At 58.2% G+C, this 17695-nt stretch overlaps 2 protein-coding genes and 1 long non-coding RNA gene across 4 annotated transcripts in view; 1 reads left to right on the top strand and 2 right to left on the bottom strand.

Annotated features, from left to right (window-relative positions):
- Nucleotides 1-1215, bottom strand: part of LDB3 (LIM domain binding 3) — a 69744-nt gene extending 68529 nt beyond the window's left edge. The window contains 2 exon segments of the mRNA XM_032270110.1: nucleotides 887-1002; nucleotides 1102-1215. Of these exon segments, the coding sequence (XP_032126001.1) occupies nucleotides 887-979 (93 nt within the window). The 5' untranslated portion in view covers nucleotides 980-1002; nucleotides 1102-1215.
- Nucleotides 1216-1737: 522 nt separating this feature from the next.
- LOC116544024 lies at nucleotides 1738-6117 on the top strand. Its single transcript, XR_004265783.1, has 3 exons — nucleotides 1738-3086; nucleotides 3258-3433; nucleotides 5790-6117. It is a non-coding gene; the product is annotated as an uncharacterized LOC116544024 (long non-coding RNA).
- Nucleotides 3213-15127, bottom strand: OPN4 (opsin 4). Of its 2 annotated transcripts, XM_032270113.1 has the most exons (10): nucleotides 14442-15127; nucleotides 13082-13227; nucleotides 11323-11456; nucleotides 10803-11006; nucleotides 10036-10207; nucleotides 9454-9618; nucleotides 8168-8275; nucleotides 7143-7323; nucleotides 5807-5950; nucleotides 3213-3950 (listed from the first exon to the last, which is right to left on the bottom strand). In XM_032270113.1, exons 1-10 carry the CDS (start codon nucleotides 14583-14585, stop codon nucleotides 3912-3914), a joined length of 1437 nt encoding a protein of 478 aa, XP_032126004.1. In that variant the 5' UTR covers nucleotides 14586-15127; the 3' UTR covers nucleotides 3213-3911. The 2 variants fall into 2 exon arrangements, with proteins under 2 accessions (XP_032126004.1, XP_032126003.1); XM_032270112.1 differs by lacking the exon at nucleotides 3213-3950 and having other exon boundaries at nucleotides 5282-5950.
- Between the last annotated feature and the right edge of the window lie 2568 nt (nucleotides 15128-17695).

A 17695-nucleotide genomic window follows, 5' to 3' on the forward strand; every position in this document is an offset into this window, starting at 1 on the left:
TGGGGAGTCTCTGTTTGACAAATACTGAGTGAGCGCCTGCTATGGTCCAGGTGTTGGTCTCCCATCAGTTCCTGCTCCTGAGTGCTTCCTCGGGAGCATGGCTAGCTTTCTGCCTTTCTGGTGTTGCTGTCTCCAGCCAGGCAGTAGAGTTACTCAGACAACCCCCAATGTTCTGTGTCATCCGCATCAGGCCGTGCTGCTCCCCGTCACAGACATCACAGGACATGGGGCCATCTCCGCAGGCCCCAGCGCATGTGGGGAACCAGACGTGAGACAGACAAAGCAGCCATGGTGAATGGGGAAGAGCTCAAGCAGGTGAGGGAAGAAGGCCCAGCCTCATGAGCCAGAGGGCTGGCGTCTCAAGCTTGGGATGGAGTGGGTGCTGGAGCCCGTACTCAGCCCAGCCCCACGCTCTGACAGCAGGGCAACCAAGGTCAACAGTCTGTCCGTCCGTCTATCCACCTACCCATCACCTGCCCTCTTAATGCTGGGAATCCTCCCTTCCCAAAGCAGCTGCCCACCTCTGGGGAAATGTTCCGGGCTTGGGGGCACCCAGAGCCCACCCTAACAGGGAAGGGATTAGGAAGGCACTGTATTCTCTGCCCAGCTACCTGCCTGCCTGCCTGAAAACTCAGCATTTTCTTCTCTGCTGAAAACACCTACCACCCGTTCATGATTTCTCACACTCGTAACAGGCCAGCAGGCTCCGGTGAGCAAACAGCTGTGGCTGAGAGCAGAGGACCAGGCCAGTCCCAGAGGATGGGACATGCTCTGCTTTCTGAGAGCCTCAGAAAGGACAGACAGACAGACAGACAGATGGACACACATGCCTTCCTCCAAGTGTGCCCGGCCCCTCGGGTGCCAGGCTGTGGCAGGGTGCACTCACCCGGGAGATAGTGAGGGGCATGTTGAAGTCCTTGCCCCCCTGCAGACGGAAGCCCCAGGGCCCGGGCCCAGTCAGGGTCACACTGTAAGACATGCCGGTGCTGTCAGCAGTCACCTCTGTGAACAAAAGGTAGAGAGGATTGAGTGAGAGGGCACTCACACACTCCGCCTGCCCGGCCCGCACCTCTGTCCCTGCCCCTGCCCCCCTGGCCTTGCCTGCTCTGTCCCTTGCTGCCCGGCAGGGCTGTGTGGAGCTCCTGAGAGGCTCCTAAGAATAGCTGGGAGCGAATGCCATCGACACTGATATCTGCCCTCGGCTGCGCCCATAAATGGACTGTAACCCTACACTGTGCCCGCCCGCCTGTGGCCTCCCAGCCGGTCCACCGTGACTCACACGGCTAATATAGCCCCTGGGGAGGGATGTCCGGCACCCAGCACCCCTCAGGGGGCACGAAGGGGGACTGGCCAGGTTGGTGAGAATGCCCTGGTCTCCTTGCTCCTGTGTCCTCTGGAGAGCGCAGACACTTGCTCTTCCTGCTCCGTGGTACCCATCCTCTTGCTCAGAAGATAGGGGGAACCTGAGCTCCCTTGGGCAGGGACTTTGCTGCCCTGTGGTCCTCACCCAGAATTCTAAGTTTGTGCTTTATCCAATGTGGCGCCCTGGAGGTGCCTGAGCTGAGGCTGTAGCTGGTCTGGGACTGGCCCAGGGTTGTCCAGCCGTAAAAATGATCATAATAGCAGCAGCTCTAGGCATGGCCAAGCTCAGCACGGGCCCTTTACTCCCTGGGATCCTGAGAGGCTGCCACATGGGCCTGCAGGAGACAAGCCTCAGGGAGGTTAAATGACTTCTCCAAGGTCACGCAAGGAGTGGACCCAGGCCACACTGGAGCCTGGGCCGATTCCTACAGGATGTATGCCAGATCATGGGCTCCCAGTGGCCATGGATGCCTCCCAAAGCCCTGGTCCTGGGCAGCTGGCCCTCTGCTTGCACCCCCTTGACACAGGGTCTGAAAGTAGGTCTGAGGCAGGCCCACCCCTTCCAGACCCCCTGGGGGCCCAGCCAGTTATTCCTGGCTCTCCTGTCTCATTTGTACTCTGGAAAACTTGACGGCAGCATGGAAAGCTCCAGCTGCCAGTGCCACACGCCAGGCCCTGTGCCCTTTGCACAGGAATGGCAGGGGCAGGGAGAAGGGAGGAGACGCCATTTGCTCAGCTGCTAGGACACAGGGCCAGGAGGGGTAGGGAAGAGAAGCATGTGTGGCATGTTCAGCCCGTACCCCAGAGACAATGTGTTCTGGGTGGGGGCCTTGGCGCCTTGGGACTTCTGGAGTGTGGTCTTTGGGCCAACCCCTTCCTCAAGAAAGACCTCAGGTCCCTATGTAGTCTGGAGATAGATCAAGGCCCACCCCAGCTCCCTGGTTGGGGAAACTGAGGCTCAGGGGAGGCAACTGGATTGGCTGCTTGCTGGCCCCCTTGGAGGGCTCTGGCTTGGACCCTCAGGAGTCAGTGCAGGCCTGGGTGTGAGTCATTTCTCAGCTTCCAGCCTTACACCTGGCGTCTGGCACATGCAAAGCGCAAGGTAGCATCGTCCATATTACTGGGCTGTTTGGTCACTTGCCCAAGGTCACAAAACTATCAAGTGGAAGAAGCCAGGGAAAGACCTGTGTCCCTTCCCCACTTAATCACCTCCTTCACCCTACATCACGCAGCCCAGCCTAAGAGGCCAGCAGTCCACGGCCAGCATCCCTCCCCCGTACCATTCCCTGCCCCTCCTGGCAAAGCCCCGTGCCATTCATCCCTAACTCCAGCCTTATGCCCTTTCCTAGGGGTGTCTGTCCATCCTGCCAGTCTGGGGAGGACCCAGCAACAGAGCATAACCAGTGTGGGAGAAGGAAGGCACCCACCCTGCACAGGGCTGGGGAGCTGGGGGAGGCTGTACCTGGAGCTGCAGGCTCTTTCTCTGGCCTCTGGCTCCTGCCTGATGAAGCTCGCCTCTGGGGAAAGGGAGCGGTGGCAGGAGAATGCTCTTAAAGGCAAAGGCCGGCCTCCCTCCATCTGCCTCCCCCGGGAGACCTGAAGCCAGTCAGAGAGCAGCTGGTACCCATGGGTTGGGCGGAGCTCAGTGGCTCACTGGGGAGTGAGTGGGGATGGGGGCCAGCCTGGCCTTTGTTCCTTCTCTTTGGTGCTCCCTGCAGTTTGAGGTGGGCCTGCAGAGTGAAAGTCCAAGAATGGGGACAGAGGGAGGGGAGGAAGTGAAGTTTCTGGAGGCATCAGAGGCCAGGCCCTGGTTCTCGCTCCCATAACAGCACCAACAGGTAGAGACCATATTTGTCTGAGGACACCTCTGCTGTTTATTTTCCTATACCTGTCAGATCCACACAGCCCTGGGAGGAGCTGAGACCACTACATGAAACGAATCACAGAGTGCGCACACGTGTGCTTGGTGTGCATTCAGATAGGTAGCTACGGGAGAGCGTGTCTGCAAATGCCCGTGTGCACAGGAATGTGGGCCACAGCGACAACGGTATGCTGGGGGAAGAAGCCAGAGGTAAGTAACTGTTCCAGTGTGCAAAGGGAGGTCTGTGCTTGGCTTCAGCTCTCGGCAGTGGGAGATGCGGGGCTGGACTTCCTATGCCAGTGACAGGCCCAGCCTGGGTACAGAAGCTCATAAATAGCTGTGTGTTCCCTGGAGCCATCACCATTGTCATCGGCTGGACAATTGCAGCACACAGCATTTGAGGAGAGGCAGACAACACGGGAAGCCGGAGGGCCTGGGCACATACCCTTCAGGCTGAGCCTGGGGTGCAGCTGCTGAATTGGAAAGTGGGTGTGGAGGACATTCTGGGGCAGGAGTTTTGAAGTGTGGAGAGGGGACATGGGGATGGGACTTCGAATTCCATGCAGCACGGGTGACAGGACCCCTTCCAGAGCCTGCAGGCTCACAGGGTAATCCTGGATCTGTGTGTATGCAGGAGATGTTGGGGGGCTGGACGTGTCCCAGAAGAAAGGGAGGGCCAGTGGGCGTCCTACATCCTGGGGTCCAGGCTGGGGAGCAGCCCCTTGGTCTGCAAACAAACAGCACACATCTGTTTAGTGGAGGAGCAGTTCACTGGAGGCAGTCTCTCAATGACCCTCCATACACTGGGTCACCGAGGGCTAGGGGAGGTTGCATGGAAGGGCCAGATTGTGTCCTGGGTCAGGGATGGGCCTTCCCAGAGTCCACATGCCGGAGGAGGAACCAGCAATGCCTAGTGTTGCCTGCAGAGCAGCTCCTGGGATGCTCCCCGGGCTCTTGACTCCCTGGGCCACAAATGAACTCATTCTCACCCCCACCGGCCAATCCTCTCCTCTCCTCTCCTCCACATGCGGAGACTGCAATCACCCCTCGCTCCTGCTGCCCTGCAGCACTGGTTTCCTCTGGTCTTCACCTTGCAAAGCTGACCAACCCCCTTCCGGGGCTACCTGTCCCCAGATCAGGTCTGGAGACACCTCAGGCCAGTCCCTTATGGGGCCTTCCCACTGCTCCTACCACTTCCTGCCCCCCTTCGCTCTCCTTTGTCCCCCACTGCCAATCTCCAGGGTACCTCTGGCCGGTATCTCCTGGAACAGAGAGACATCCTGCTCCAGGGTATGTTGAGCTCCCTCCCCTGTGCCCCTGTGCCCCTATGTTTACACAGTCACACAGGCTGTATCCTCATCCTGGACCACTCAGTGCTCCCCACACTCCCCGCCCCGGCTGACTGCAGATCCCTGCTTCATTTCTACCTTCCTGAGGAGCGTTGGGGACTTGCCCCTGCTTTCAGTACCCTGTGTGCTCACACCTCGATGACAGCACTTATCACATGTGTTTGGTGACTGCTGATGGCTGCCCAGCACCCCAGCCCAGCCCAGTATCCCTCCAAGACAGGCACTGTGTCTTTCATCAGTGCCTGGTCAGCCTGGGGGTCACTGCCAGGCCTTTGTCCTGGCCTTTGTGGCATGCACAGTGCCTGGACTCCAGGACAGGGGGCAGTGCCCTTTGGGGGAATGCTGGGGGAGGCTGAGGTACCCCAACTGCAGGGACAGCCCAGGGCTCTAGTTCTTGGACGCACAGGGCACAGCACTAGGGAAGGAAGAAAGGCAGGAATGTGCCTTTGGCCTTGGACCAGCTAGGGAAGCCTGAGGAGCCCAGGAGCCGAGCTGGGGGTGTTGTGTGGGTGTGACAGGAGGGGCAGACAGGGAGCTGTCAGCTGGGGCGAAGGGCTGCCTGGGAGCCTGTGCACATGGCATTTCCAGTGTTCCAGAATATGGCCTTCTCTAATCGCCATCGACATTCCATTCGATAGGCACTTGGGCCGACAGCTGGCCTTCTTTTAATAGCCACAAGTGTTCCGAGTGACATCCTGATCTCAGGACATTCATGGTGAACACATACACAGCTTGCAGCCCCTTCCTCCCCAGGTATGTCCAACCTTGCAGTCACACAGAGTTACACATCACCCACACTTGGTCACATGCATAGCTTACAGCAGACACATTGGAGCACGCTCAGTCATGGGTGTCAGAGTGACAGAGCATGCGCCGGACACATGGCCACACACATGCTCGAGCTATGCTCTGCCGGCTGCAGATCCCCTAACCTCGTGGACACACACATGTACACTCATCATGGCACAGCACAGCCAACAGCGCTGTGCAGAGTCAGAGTTACACGATCACACACAGACAAGTGCAGACCACATGCAGGCCCTGCTCAGAGCATCTTGGAGTCACAGAGACCCCCAGACGGACAAGGAAGAGCTGCGAGGTGCTGGGAGCAGGTGATTCCTGAAGGGTGTCGCCCCCGCCCACGAGAAGAAGGCCCCCTTTCCTGGCCACTCCCTGGGCTACTCGCCCCTAGTCCCCACCCCCTTATGGATTGGCAGGTACCGGATCCAATCACCTTCCCTGGAGTCTCTGCTTCCCGTCCCTGGGGCCTGTGCGGTGCCTTGGCTTCCAAGTCCTCCAGACCCTGACCGTAGAGGGGCCGCCCGTTCGCTTGATGGGCAGCTCCCCACACAGCTGCTGCCTCCATGTGTGTCCAGCCCTGGGAGAGGTGAGAGAGTGACTCTGAGGTGAGAGGACAGTCCACAGCTTTGGTCCTGCCCCTCCCCCACCAGGCCCTCCTCCATCCTCCCCACAGGTATTCATTGCGGGAGGCCCCTGACACCATTTGCACGGTTGCTGGTCACTAAATAAAACCCGTAAATTGTGCGTGCCTGTGACAGGGTGTGTGTTGGTGTGTGCGCGTGCGTGCAGGTGTGTTCCCCATCTGCACACCTGCACACTTTCCTAAGCACGTGGCTATTTATATTTGAATAGATGGGTGGTCTTCACGAGGGTCTAGGCCTCCATTAACAGATTAGATTTTTCTTTGTTGTTCACTACAGTGGTTTACAGGAGGGACCCCTGACAGCTCCTCTCAGTCCCTCAACTGAAACCCGCAGGGATGCTGGCAGCCCAAGGCGATCAGTGGCTGAACAGTCGGCGGCAGCTCTTGCTGAGGCCCACAGAGGGCGCTGTAGGTAGAATTAAGGAGGAGCCCAAGTGAGGGGGGCCAGGAGCTGGTGGCATACGGAGCTTTCCTGGGGGTATCTAGGGGCAGCAGAGCTGCAGGCGCCAAGGAGGGCTGACACTCATCCCTGGGCACACCTAGCCAGCGTTGATGTGAGACACCCGTTTTCCCTTTCAGAGGAGGACGTGCAGCCCCAGAGGGGTGAGTGAACTGCCCAGTCTCCCACAGCAAGCACGTGGTAAGCTGAGGCTCAAAGCCACGTCTCCCATCTCCAGGGCCCATGCCCATCCTGTGGGCTCTTCAAGGCTCCCAGGAGGAGGGGGCTTACTGCTGAGGAGCAAGGAGCTCCAAGCTAACTCCTGCCTTGTCTCTCTGGAGCCCTATCTAGGGCCAGATGCACTGATCTCTTCAAGCTGCGGCTCTAGGGAGAGTGTCAGTGTGAAAAAGGACATGGCCTGGAGTTGGAAGACCTGTGTTCAATCCTGGCCCCACTCCTGGGAACACCCAAACCATCCCCTGTCTGGCCCTAGTGCCCTTCCTATCAGGGAGGATGATGAACTCCATGGGGGTGTTGGGAGGGGCTCTTCCTGCCAGGGTGCCAGCATCCTGAGGGTCCCTGAGTCTCACAGGCACCTCTGCCAGAGCCCATGTCCCTCCCAGAGCCCTAGGGCTGCCTGAGGAAGGGATGGCCAGGCTCAAGCTGGTGAGGGTCCGGGGTCCTTACCACCTCACTCTCTGAGCCCAGGGACTCCTGGCGCCTTCTTCCGGAGATCCAGCTGAGGTTGGAGGTGTGGCTGATCAGCGTGGAGCGGTGGGTGGAGCGGTAGCTGGGGTAGGGGTTACTGTGACGGCGTGATACACCCAGCAGCACCCCCAGGCAGGGCAGGTGCTGGGCAATGGCCACCCTGCAGGGGCCGCACATCTGATTAGGGCCAGGGGATGGGCAGACAGATGCAGGGGAGGGGATGGATGCACAGGCTGGTACAGGCCTAATGTATGGTTACGAGAGCCTTTGGGAAGTGGAGAGGCTGAGACCCTGGGAACTATGGCAGGTGATGAGGACAGAAAGACAGACGCTGGGTGGGAGACTGACAGGCTCACAGGGCTGGGGGGAGGGACAGACAGACTCTGGGTGGTAGGCATGCAGGGAGTGCCTAGGGATGTCAGTTCCAGCCTTCAAGTGGCTGGCCTAAGCCACATCTCTGGTAATGGTGACGAGAGACACTCCTGAGCAGCCTCTGTGCTGGATGCGCTCAGGCCTGCCACTGGCCTTGGAAGGGCAGTGAGTGACTGACACCACCAGGCAAAAGGAAGCACGGAGGGAGAAGCGGACTTGCTGGGTTGCTGTCAGCACACACACTGGCCCAGAGCCACCCCAGTCCCCTGCCAGGCCCTGGGAGCAGAGCTGAGCACTCCCTGCTGTTGTCTTTTTAGGATGACACTATTCGGGGGTGCTTAACTTCACAGGACTGTCCTGGCTGCCCTACACCCCAGCTCTGAAGGTCCCATAGTTAGGATTGGACACTGCCCAGGGAGCCCGGACCTCCCTCCACACTGTGCCCCTGGGAAACGGGCAGGGGAGGGAGGCACACTAACTCCAGACCCCACTCAGTGTTACTGGCTGTTCCCAACTGCTGGTGGCGCCCATCCAACACACATACAAGAGACAGGAAAGGTGGTGGCCCCAGCCCCCATCTGCAGGCCAGGCCCTCAGAGGCCATGGTATGGGGTCCCAGGAAAGAGCCACACCTGTACTTGGGATGGGTGATGGCATAAATGATGGGGTTGTGGATTGCAGAGGCCTTGGCGATGACGGCTGGCACTGAGCTCATGTAGGGTGTCAGGACGTGTGCATACCTAGGACAGAGAAGGTGTGGTCCCCAAGCTAGCTGGCCCTCCTGACGTACCTTCTCTGGGCCAGGCCCTGCCAAAGCCCAAATCCTAATCCGGCCCAAACCAGCACAGCTAAGTCAGCCCCATAGGGAAGAATTGGCAGTGCCAGGATAATTATTGATTTTTTTGCCCTGTCACCTGGGCTGGAGTGCAGTGGTGTGATCTCAGCTCACTGCAACCTTCGCTTCCTGGGTTCAAGTGATCCTCCTGCCTCAGCCTCCCGAGTAGCTGGAACTATAGGCGCCCACCACCACACCTGGCTAATTTTTGTATTTTTGGTAGAGATGGGGTTTTATCATGTTGGCCAGGCTGGTCTCCAACACCTGACCTCAGGTGATCCACCTGCCTTGGCCTCCCAAAGTGTTGGGATTACAGGCATGAGCCACCACACCCAGCTTGTGCCAGGAGTGAACTCCATCTAAGTTCATCTGAGTGAACTCCATCCCCTGAGTGAGTGGGATGGAGCAGCAGATGGTTGAGAGTGTGGCCCTGGAAGGAAGATGTGCCAGGTTTGGGGTGAAAGGACCCAGGTCCACTGTCCCTTGGAGCCTGCGCTGCTGGCGATACCCCGCTTACCCCCATTGACTCTGATCCTTGGAGCCCAGCTCTTCCCACATTCCACCCCAACCGTGAGAAACCCCACAGTAGGGCCCTGCGGGGACCAGGCCATTCCTAGAAGGTGTCCTGTCTAGACAGTTCCAGTGTTTAATAGCCCTCACTTCTCAGAAGCATTTCTGAAGTTGAGCCTGCATCCATGCTGCTGCGGTTGTCACAATTCCCAGACTCTAGCCACAAAGGGCTAGAAGGGCAGCTCTCAGGGACCCATTCCTGGAGGTGGGCAGCACCTCTGGCTGTGTGACCACAGCCCAGGCAGAGAGGGAAGAGAGGGAGCTGTGTGTTCCAAAGGGACTGGCAGGCCGTCTGCCCAAAGCTGTGTGGGGCTCAGAGCTCCTCTGCATGTGCCCTGGTGCCTCCAGGAACTAGGTGGCCCCCCACCCACCTTGGGACTGGGAACCTTACCCAGGGAGAGAATAAGCTGTGAGGATGGCTGGCCGGGGTTGGCTGGGAGGGAGACGCTGCCCAGACTTCTTGTTCCTGCCCCCTCCTTCAGACTCTTCCTCAACCCTTTAGTCACTGCTCACCCAGCGAAGGCCACCAGGGCCACAGCGGAATAGGGAGCCCAGGAGAGCACAAAGAGGAGGATGACCAGCAGCATGATCTTGGCCATCTTGCACTCGCTCTGCAGCCGCTGCCGCTGCCACAGGGACTCGCCACTGCCCTTGCAGGCCCCGAAGGTCTGGAGAGCCCTAGGAAAGATGCATAGTCTGGGTCTGACCACAGCCGGGTGCCAGTGAGCACCAGAGGCACAGCTGCTATCAGGGAGCCTCCCTGGACTATCCTTGGGGGGGCACTCAGGAGAGTCATTCCTTCCAGTGCAGGCAGCCCTGACTTCCAGAAAGTTTTCCATGATGTGAGGCCTCATCTGCCCCCCACGATTCTGTGTGCCTTCTCGGCCCCCTCAGCCATGCCTAAAAGCCATCCCCAGAAGCCCTTGTCTCCTGAGGCTTCCGTAGACACCACTGCCCCATAAGCACATGCCCAGCCTGCCTTCACCCACTGGGCATGCTCTGGTGGGCTGGTGCAGGTATGAGTGGTGGGGCAGGGGCCGCCTGGCCAAGGGGCCAGCCCCTTTCCTGTAGTCCCCCTCCATCCTTGGCTCTTACCGTCCTGTCTCCCGGATGGCCCTGAAGATGAAGATGTAGCAGTAGATGATGATAAGCAGAGGGAGAAAGAACACGAAGCAGCAGAGAAGCATGGTGTAGGCGCGCACGGCCGGCGTGAAACTCATGTAGTCCCAGGAGCAGGATGTCAGCAGTCCCTCAGGCACGTAGGCGCCTGAGAGCCAGAACAGGCACTCAGCCTTTGGGGTGGCATTGACCTCGGCTCCTTATCTGACAGGAGCTTTGTATGTGGCATTCGGGTCCCCATACATGGCCCTGGCCCCTGACCTGGCCTTGTCCAGTGCAGTAAGGAAGCTGGAGGGAGTATGGATGTCCTGCAAAGCCCGCTGACTCCCATTCCTGCTAGATTTGAGCAGAAACCTTACTGTAACTGCAAGGCTGTGCTTGCCAGGGCTTCAGCCAAAGGCCTGGTCTTGCCCCAGGAAAGCTACTGCCTTGCTCTCCACTCCTCCACCTGCAGAGGCCTCATACTCCAGCCCCTGCCTGGTCTGACTCAGCATCAAAAGTACCTGTCACTTTGTCCCATGCAGAAAGTCTCTGTATGTGAGGAGCAGCTGCTCAGGAGATCCTCTGGCCCCTGATGGGGCAGTGTCAGTTTCCCTTGCTGAATGTCCATCTGACCTGAGGCTCAGGTGGTTCCTGGACACCCCTGCCCCCCACCAGCTGGCTGACCCAAGCCCATCTACCTCCCTTTGAATGTGCCCCTCCCAGCCTATCCGCCCCTCTTCCAGTTCCACCAGCTCACTTACTCCAGCCAAAGAAGGGTGGCAGACTCCAGGCCAGGGCATAGAGCCAAACGCCCAGCAGGACAAACGCTGCACGCCTCTTGGATGCCACACCAATGGTGGCCAGTGGGCGTGTGATCACCAGGTAGCGGTCAAGGGCGATGGCCGTCAGGGTGATCATGGAAGAGATGCCAAAGAGAGCCCCACAGAAGGCATAGAACTCACAGCCTGTGGGCACAGCCCTTGCGCTGAGTCCTGGGGAGGAGGGTCTGGGGCCGAAGTGCACTCTGCTCCGGCCCTCCCCTCGCAGGAAGAGCAGGCCTGAGTGCTCCGTCCCCTCCACCTGCCACATCTGGCCAAGGCTGGCAGAAGCCTCAGGACCAACACCACGTCTTCCCTTCTTGCTCATTCATGGGACTGAGGGCAGCTACCCACTCTCTGCCCAGGAGCAGCAAATCACCTCCTCTGGGCCACCCTCCACCATGGGCATTCCCAGGTCAAAACCCCCCTCCTCCCTCCAGTAAAAGGGACCCCCAGTGTCTACCTGTCTCCCCAAAGAGCCACTGCTTATAGAGGCTGCTGGCGAAGAAGACTGGGGCCTGGGTGAAGGACATGAGGAAGTCGCTGACCGCGAGGTTGATAATGAACATGTTGGCAGGTGTCCGGAGGCCTCTGCTCCTGGGAGGGTCGGAAGCTGTTAGGAGGTGCTTCCTGACACCTCCAGAGCTATGGGGAGCTTTCTGTACCCTCCAAGCACACATGTGCACACACGTGCCACACACTCACACATGCACACACACGTATGCCTACAGACAGGCATGAGCTGCCGGGCCACAGAGCTAGCCCACTGGCTGGCAGGGACCAGCCGAGCAGCTGTTGAATCCAGCAGTGCGGGCTGAATGAGGACCCCAAGACAGCTCCCTCAGAGTGAAGCAGCGGACAGTTTCTCTCCAAAACCTGAGAAGTGGCCCAGCACAGGCCGGTTCTTGGATAATGTCCCTTTCCTCTTCTCGCCCTCTAAATCCCTCTTCATGACTCACACCATCTCCTTGGCCAATTCGCTGGTTTCGTTGAGTCCCTCCAGGCCAAGGCCTCCCTAGGGGCTTCTGCTCAGGCTCCTCCTCCTGCGTGCCCTGACTGTGCCTTCCCACGGCTTCTCACGCCTCCCTCCTCCCCCACCCTTTCTCCAGTGTCACGTTCTGCCTGCGCCCTGCCAGGCACACTACCTCTCCAGTCCTCACCCTTGGAGATGGCAAAGGGCAGAGATGCTGACCGCTGCACATCACAGCTGGGCCAGGCTCGGCCACCAGCCTCAGCCCTGTTGTCAAACTTCTTTCCATCTACCCTGAGGGAGATCTCATTGTTCCCATTTTCCAGACAAGACACTCCCACCCATGAAGTGACTCACTCCAGTGCACAGCACTCAGCAAGTGGCTCATTTGCGGGGCAGTGCACATCCGTGAACTTACTGCATCATCACAGTGACTGCATGAAGCACAGCTCCATTTTGCAGGTAAGAAAAGGTGAACTCAAGGAGGAGAAATGAGGTGCTCAGTCCTTCAGCCACCAAGCCAGGTACGGGAGCAGATGGAGAGGGACACTGGGGGTGGGTGTCAGGGGTGTTTGAGAAACTTGAGGATCCTGGTCCCCAGGGCTGCTCTTTTTTTTGGAGGGGTGGTATGGAGATTCGCTCTGTTGCCCAGGCTGGAGTGCAGTGGTATGATCTTGGTTCACTGCAAGCGCCACCTCCCAGGTTCAGGCAATTCTCCTGCCTCGGCCTCCCAAGCAGCTGGGATTACAGGCACACGCCACCACACCTGGCTAATTTTTGTATTTTAGTAGAGATGGGGTTTCACCATGTTGGCCAGACTGGTCTCAAACTCCTGACCTCAGGTGATCTGCCCACCTCAGCCTCCCAAAGTGCTGGGATTACAGGCATGAGCCACTGTGCCAGGCCCAGGGCTGCTCTTCAAGGCAGAGGGAGGATACTCTCTGGGGCAGGTGATGGCAGAGGTAAGCTGAGAGCAGGGCAGAATGGTCAGAGACCCACCTCCACATATTCTGGGCACACACCGCCTCCACAGAGGATGCACCTGGGTCTCAACTGGCGCCAGTCAGTCAAGCTTCCCTGGACCATTTTTGGCCCTTTCCCTGACCTTGGGGAAAACATGGCCCCACCCTCCCTGCCTACCCTCAACAGTGCCCTGGACAGAGTTGGAGCCAACAGTCCTGCCAGCATGTTCTTCCCCGTCTGCGTGGCTGCCACCCTGAATGCCCCGGGCCCAGCACTACCAACCAGGCACCTGCAGAAGGTATAGATGACTGTCAGGTTGCCCAGCATCCCCGTTACTCCCACCAGCAAGATCACTGTGCCCAGGGTATAGTGGGCATGGTCTGGAACATCAACCGTGGGGAAGGGGATCCAGGCAGCAGCCCAAGTCCCAGCTGCCTGCAGAGACAGAGAAACAAGGGAATCATATTATTCCTTGTCACTTTCAAGTAGTCCTGAGAAGGAAGAGTTAGGATTCTCAACAAGGCAGGTGGGAAAACTGAGGCTCAGAGTGGCAAAGTCACTTGCACACACAGCTCATACGTGGCCTTTCTAAAGTCCTTTCTAAAGTTGAGCCCAGGCTCCTAGATCATGGCACAGGGGCCTTCCAGGAGTGGGCTCAGATCACCGGCTGGAGGCTGGTAGGACAGACAGACATGCACCTGGCAAGCAGGGACGTGGCCTGGGTCACCCTATCTTTCCTTGGGGAGAAGGCAGAGCCAACTCCTGGGTGCATCCCTGCCTGCAGTATGGACTCCAGCCCAAGGGCCCAAGACAGTGTTTGAGGCCTCTAGACGTTGGGCTCGTGGAGTCGGGTGGAGCCCTTCTCAGGAGTCCCGTCCCTTTCTGAGCCTTAGAGGAGAAGCTGCATTGCCCCATAGTGTAACTCAGTACAGCTGACCTTGATGCCTGGCGTAAGAATGAAGGGAATTCCCTTTAGAAAGAAAGCCTAGCCCTCTCAGGGTCACTGAAGGGAGATCATGACCGTATGAGGTCAGGACAAAGGGATGTAAAGACTCCTCCCACCCTAACCCCTTTCTGGAGAAGAGAGGGTGGCTTGGTCTCTATCCTGCCCCAGTGGCCCCTATAGCTACTGGAGCCTTCCCATCCTGTCCAGCACCTGGGCCAGCATCCCCAGGTCCTGAGGGGTGCCCTTAGCCCTCTCCAGTTAGCAGTGGTGTTGATGAAATGTGACCCTGGGCCTGGGCTAGGATGATGAAGGTGGCAGAAGGCACCTGACGCTTCACTGTGGGCTGGGCGGATCCAGAGGCCCAGGATGTGCCCTCCTCCCTAGAGGGCTCCATGGGGTATCTGAGCAGCCTCTGAAAGGAATGGGTGCAGCCAAGGTCAGGTCTGGCCATTCCAGCCCCTTGTTCTCAGGCTGGCCTTTCTATTCCTTGAACACTCTCCATGAGGGAGGACATTGCTTGCACCCTCCTCTATCAGCCCGTTTATCAGGGGGTGGGTTTAGAGAGGTCCAGTAATGGCTCAAGGCCCCACAGCAGAGTTCAGACCTTTTCTATCTCCCTGTCAAAGCCCCTGTGTGTGCCCTGGAGGGGACCAGGAAGGGGACAGGGAAGGCTCTGTGCATGCACATGCTTGCCCAGGCTTACCGTGGGGCTGATGGATGGAAGCTGGCTCAGGCTGGAGATGCTGCTCTGGGAGCTGTCCCACCTGCTTGGTGGGGCTGGGGTGGTCATGCAGCTAGGCTCCTGGGTTGGGTTCGGCAGGACTCTGGATCCTGTAGGAAGGTTCATCCTGAGCTGGGATGGTCCTTGCTCGAGCACACAGAGAAGTCAAGGGCACAGGGATCTCAGGTCTTCAGCTGTGCTCAGCCTCCCAACTTGCTTCCATCCTTAGCACCCTTGCTCAGCCTGCTGGCTACTGGCTCCTGTGTCCAGCACAGATCCAGGCCTGGAGCTGCTCTTGGGGCTGGCGGCTGTGCCTGTGTCTGGTGAAGCGCAAAGGAGTGAGTGTCCCGATTATGGTGACTCAGCCATGGAGTTCATCCCCATATTTATATAGTGGTGTGGGAGCTGCACATGCTCAGTCGCTCATGCCTCCAGCTCGCTCGGACAAAGGTCCCTGGGTGTCTGTCTATGAAGGTCTGATGATGGTGGCATGAATGTGTACGTGAGTGTGTGCAAGTGTTTCAAGAGAAATTTCTAGGATGATGGTGGCATGAATATGTGTGTGTGTGAGTGTGTGTGTTTCAAAGATTTCTGGGATGATGGTGGTGTGAATGTGTGTGTGTGTTTCAAGGAAGATTTCTGAGATGACAGTGGCATGAATATGTATGTGTGTGTGTTTGTGTGTATGTGAGTGTGTGTGTATGTGATTATATATGTATGTGAGAGTGTGTGTGTGAATGTGTGTGTATGTGTTTAGGTGTGTGAATATGTGTGCACATGCGTGTGTGTGTGTGTAGGGGTTTAACAATTCCTTGCAGCTGGGAGCAGTTCTGAGTCAACACAACGTCCCATTCAATGTGGACCCCACTCTCCAACCTGTCCACACACCCACAGGCCTCAAAAGAGCACTTCAAAGAAAGGTCAGAGGACTCGAAGCCCCGCTCTTGGGGCCTTTGGAAGCCCACGTCTCACCTGACAGCATCCTTTATCCACGGCCCGTGCACTGCAGCCCTGTGGGTGACACTGACATCTCCTCTGGGGCCCCGCCCCTCACTCCTGAGCTTCTGTCCCACTGGGAATGCCCCCCATGGTGCTTGTGCTCCCAATCTTTGCACCCCGCATCCACCCGGCGGCTTGTGTGCCCAGAGCTTGCCATCCAATGGAGCCAGAAGGGTCACGTGGGCAGCCTCAGCCTCCAGGTGTTCCCTGTGACTACTGCTGCCCAAGCTGTCCTGGCTGGAAGCTGTGGTCTGATGTGTGGGAACCCTGGCCTTCCATCACTGTCCTCTGATCAGGTGGCTCCTGTCCTCCCTCCCAGGTGCCCGGCTGTGTTTACCTTCCCTGAGCACTTCTCCTCTTCCACAGGCTTGATGCAGGAGGCGGGGTCGGGCAGCCTCTCGAGATCCCTCCTGGTTGCCCACTGATGGTCCCAGGGGCCTGTGCCATCCAAGGCTCTCAACGCAGGGACAAGTGGGGAAGGGGTCCTCATTGTCCTCCCAGTCCCCACTCAGGCTGGTGCCCACTCCCTTGGAGATGGTCCTGGTCATCTCCTCCTCCCCCAGTGCCATTCCCGGGGGCAGGCTGGCCTCAGCACTTGGTGCCGGGGTTTCCGATGGGGCTGAGGTAGCCACCACATCTCCCCTCCATGGCCCCACTTTGCTCTGGTTCCTCCCTTACAGCCCTTGCTTCCTGCTGCAGTCCTAAAGGCAGGTAGAAACACAAATTCCAGACAGAGAATCTCACACTTAATCCTTCGATGGCTTCCGTAGCTCTTAAGACAGAGACAGAGCCTGAACGTGGCAAGGCAGGTGGAGGGAGGTGCTACATCACCTAGTATGTGGGGATAAAAAGTGGGTTTTAGGGGGAAACACATACACCGAGGTTCAGCAAAAAGAGGCACGCTGTTTCCTCTGTGTGTGCATGGGCCAGGCTGCTGTCACTGCATGGGGCTCAGTGTCCCCAGGGACCTGCCCTGTTCCTGCCCCTTTTCCATGCATGCTCCTGAGCAGCCCTGTTTTCGGGACAAGTAGTTGAGCTCAGGCGCCAAGCAGTCTGTGTGTGGCTGCCAGCTGACTGGGGAGCTGTCTGAGAGCACCAGCTGCCAGCACCTGGAGACCTTGCTGGAAGCTGGATTAGGCCTTGCAGGAGGAGGAGGCCTGATCCCATGGGGAGCTGAGTTCAGGTGTGGCTTCTCTTGATGAAAGAGGAGGACCCACTGAACCTGCCTAGCTCCGTGCCTGGAGACCAGGCTGGCCTCCTCTCAGACCACCAAAGGCACACAGCCCCTCTGGTCACCCAGCCTCTGCTCACGCACTGCTCCTGAAACCTTCCCCTGCCCCCTGCTCTGGATCTCGGCACAAATTCCACCTCCTCCAGGCCTCTAAGTGCCCAGCTATTCACCTTCTCCTGTCTGTCCCTCGGCACATCCACTGATGGTGTCATTTGCAGTGACTGTTGTCTGACCATGTCTGTCTCCCTCCTTGGAATGCAAGCAGGTCTGTTTTGTTCATCTTTGAGACCCACTGCCTAGCAGAGCGCCTAACACTTTGCATCAGGAAACCCAAAATCTCCCTGGTCCTTGCTTCTCAAAGTGTGGCCGGAGAACTGGCTGCTGATGTATACCCCTCCTGCAGCTTGTTAGAAACACAAGGCTTCCCAGACCTGACTCAGGTATGGATGCCCGAGGTGTGTCCATCCTCACATTAAGTGGGTGAAATGCTGGTGTAGGCCCTTGGGAGGACTTCAGGGGTTGGTAACAGGTGGTGGAAGAGACGATCTGAGGGGACACTGAGGTGACCAAGAAATTAGCGCCAATAGTGCACATTGCCATGGCCGAGGCTGGAAAGACCACAGGAGGAAGGGGCTGCTGTGATTCCAGGGGCTGGGGCTCTCCAGCTGGGTGCCACCAAGGCAGGATGCTCACAAGGAGGCATGGCTACTGGAGAGGTGCATGGTGAGCAGAGCAGGGATGTGGGGCCCTCACTGCCCCACTCTGGCCTCCCATTTTCTGCAGGAGCCTTGCCATGGTCAGGCCTGGGAAGGAAGCTGGGGAGATGTGTTTCCTGCAGCAGAGAGCAGAGCAGGGCAAGGTGATGGAGCACACGGCAGCTGTCCTCACACACGTGATGTCCTTCCCTCCACCCAACCCCACCTGCCATCATAGCCAGTAGATGGTGTGTCCCTAGCCCATGGCCTATAGGTCAGCCCTCCCATGTAACCCACAGGGGCCCTTGGGT

Source organism: Sapajus apella, unplaced genomic scaffold (genome assembly GCF_009761245.1).
Source record: "Sapajus apella isolate SASKATOON/1434 unplaced genomic scaffold, GSC_monkey_1.0 scaffold203, whole genome shotgun sequence".
NCBI lineage: Eukaryota > Metazoa > Chordata > Mammalia > Primates > Cebidae > Sapajus > Sapajus apella.

Bases quoted from the DNA above. Each gene is read 5' to 3' on its own strand.
- OPN4 (XM_032270112.1), bottom strand. From the start codon at position 14,585: ATGAACCTTCCTACAGGATCCAGAGTCCTGCCGAACCCAACCCAGGAG. The intron at 11,007-11,322 runs GTAGACACTGGG...CTGTGCCCACAG, and splicing joins GTGGCTCTTTGGGGAGACAG to GCTGTGAGTTCTATGCCTTC. The intron at 8,276-9,453 runs GTGAGCAGTGAC...TCTCTGTCCTAG, and splicing joins GCCCTGGTGGCCTTCGCTGG to GTATGCACACGTCCTGACAC.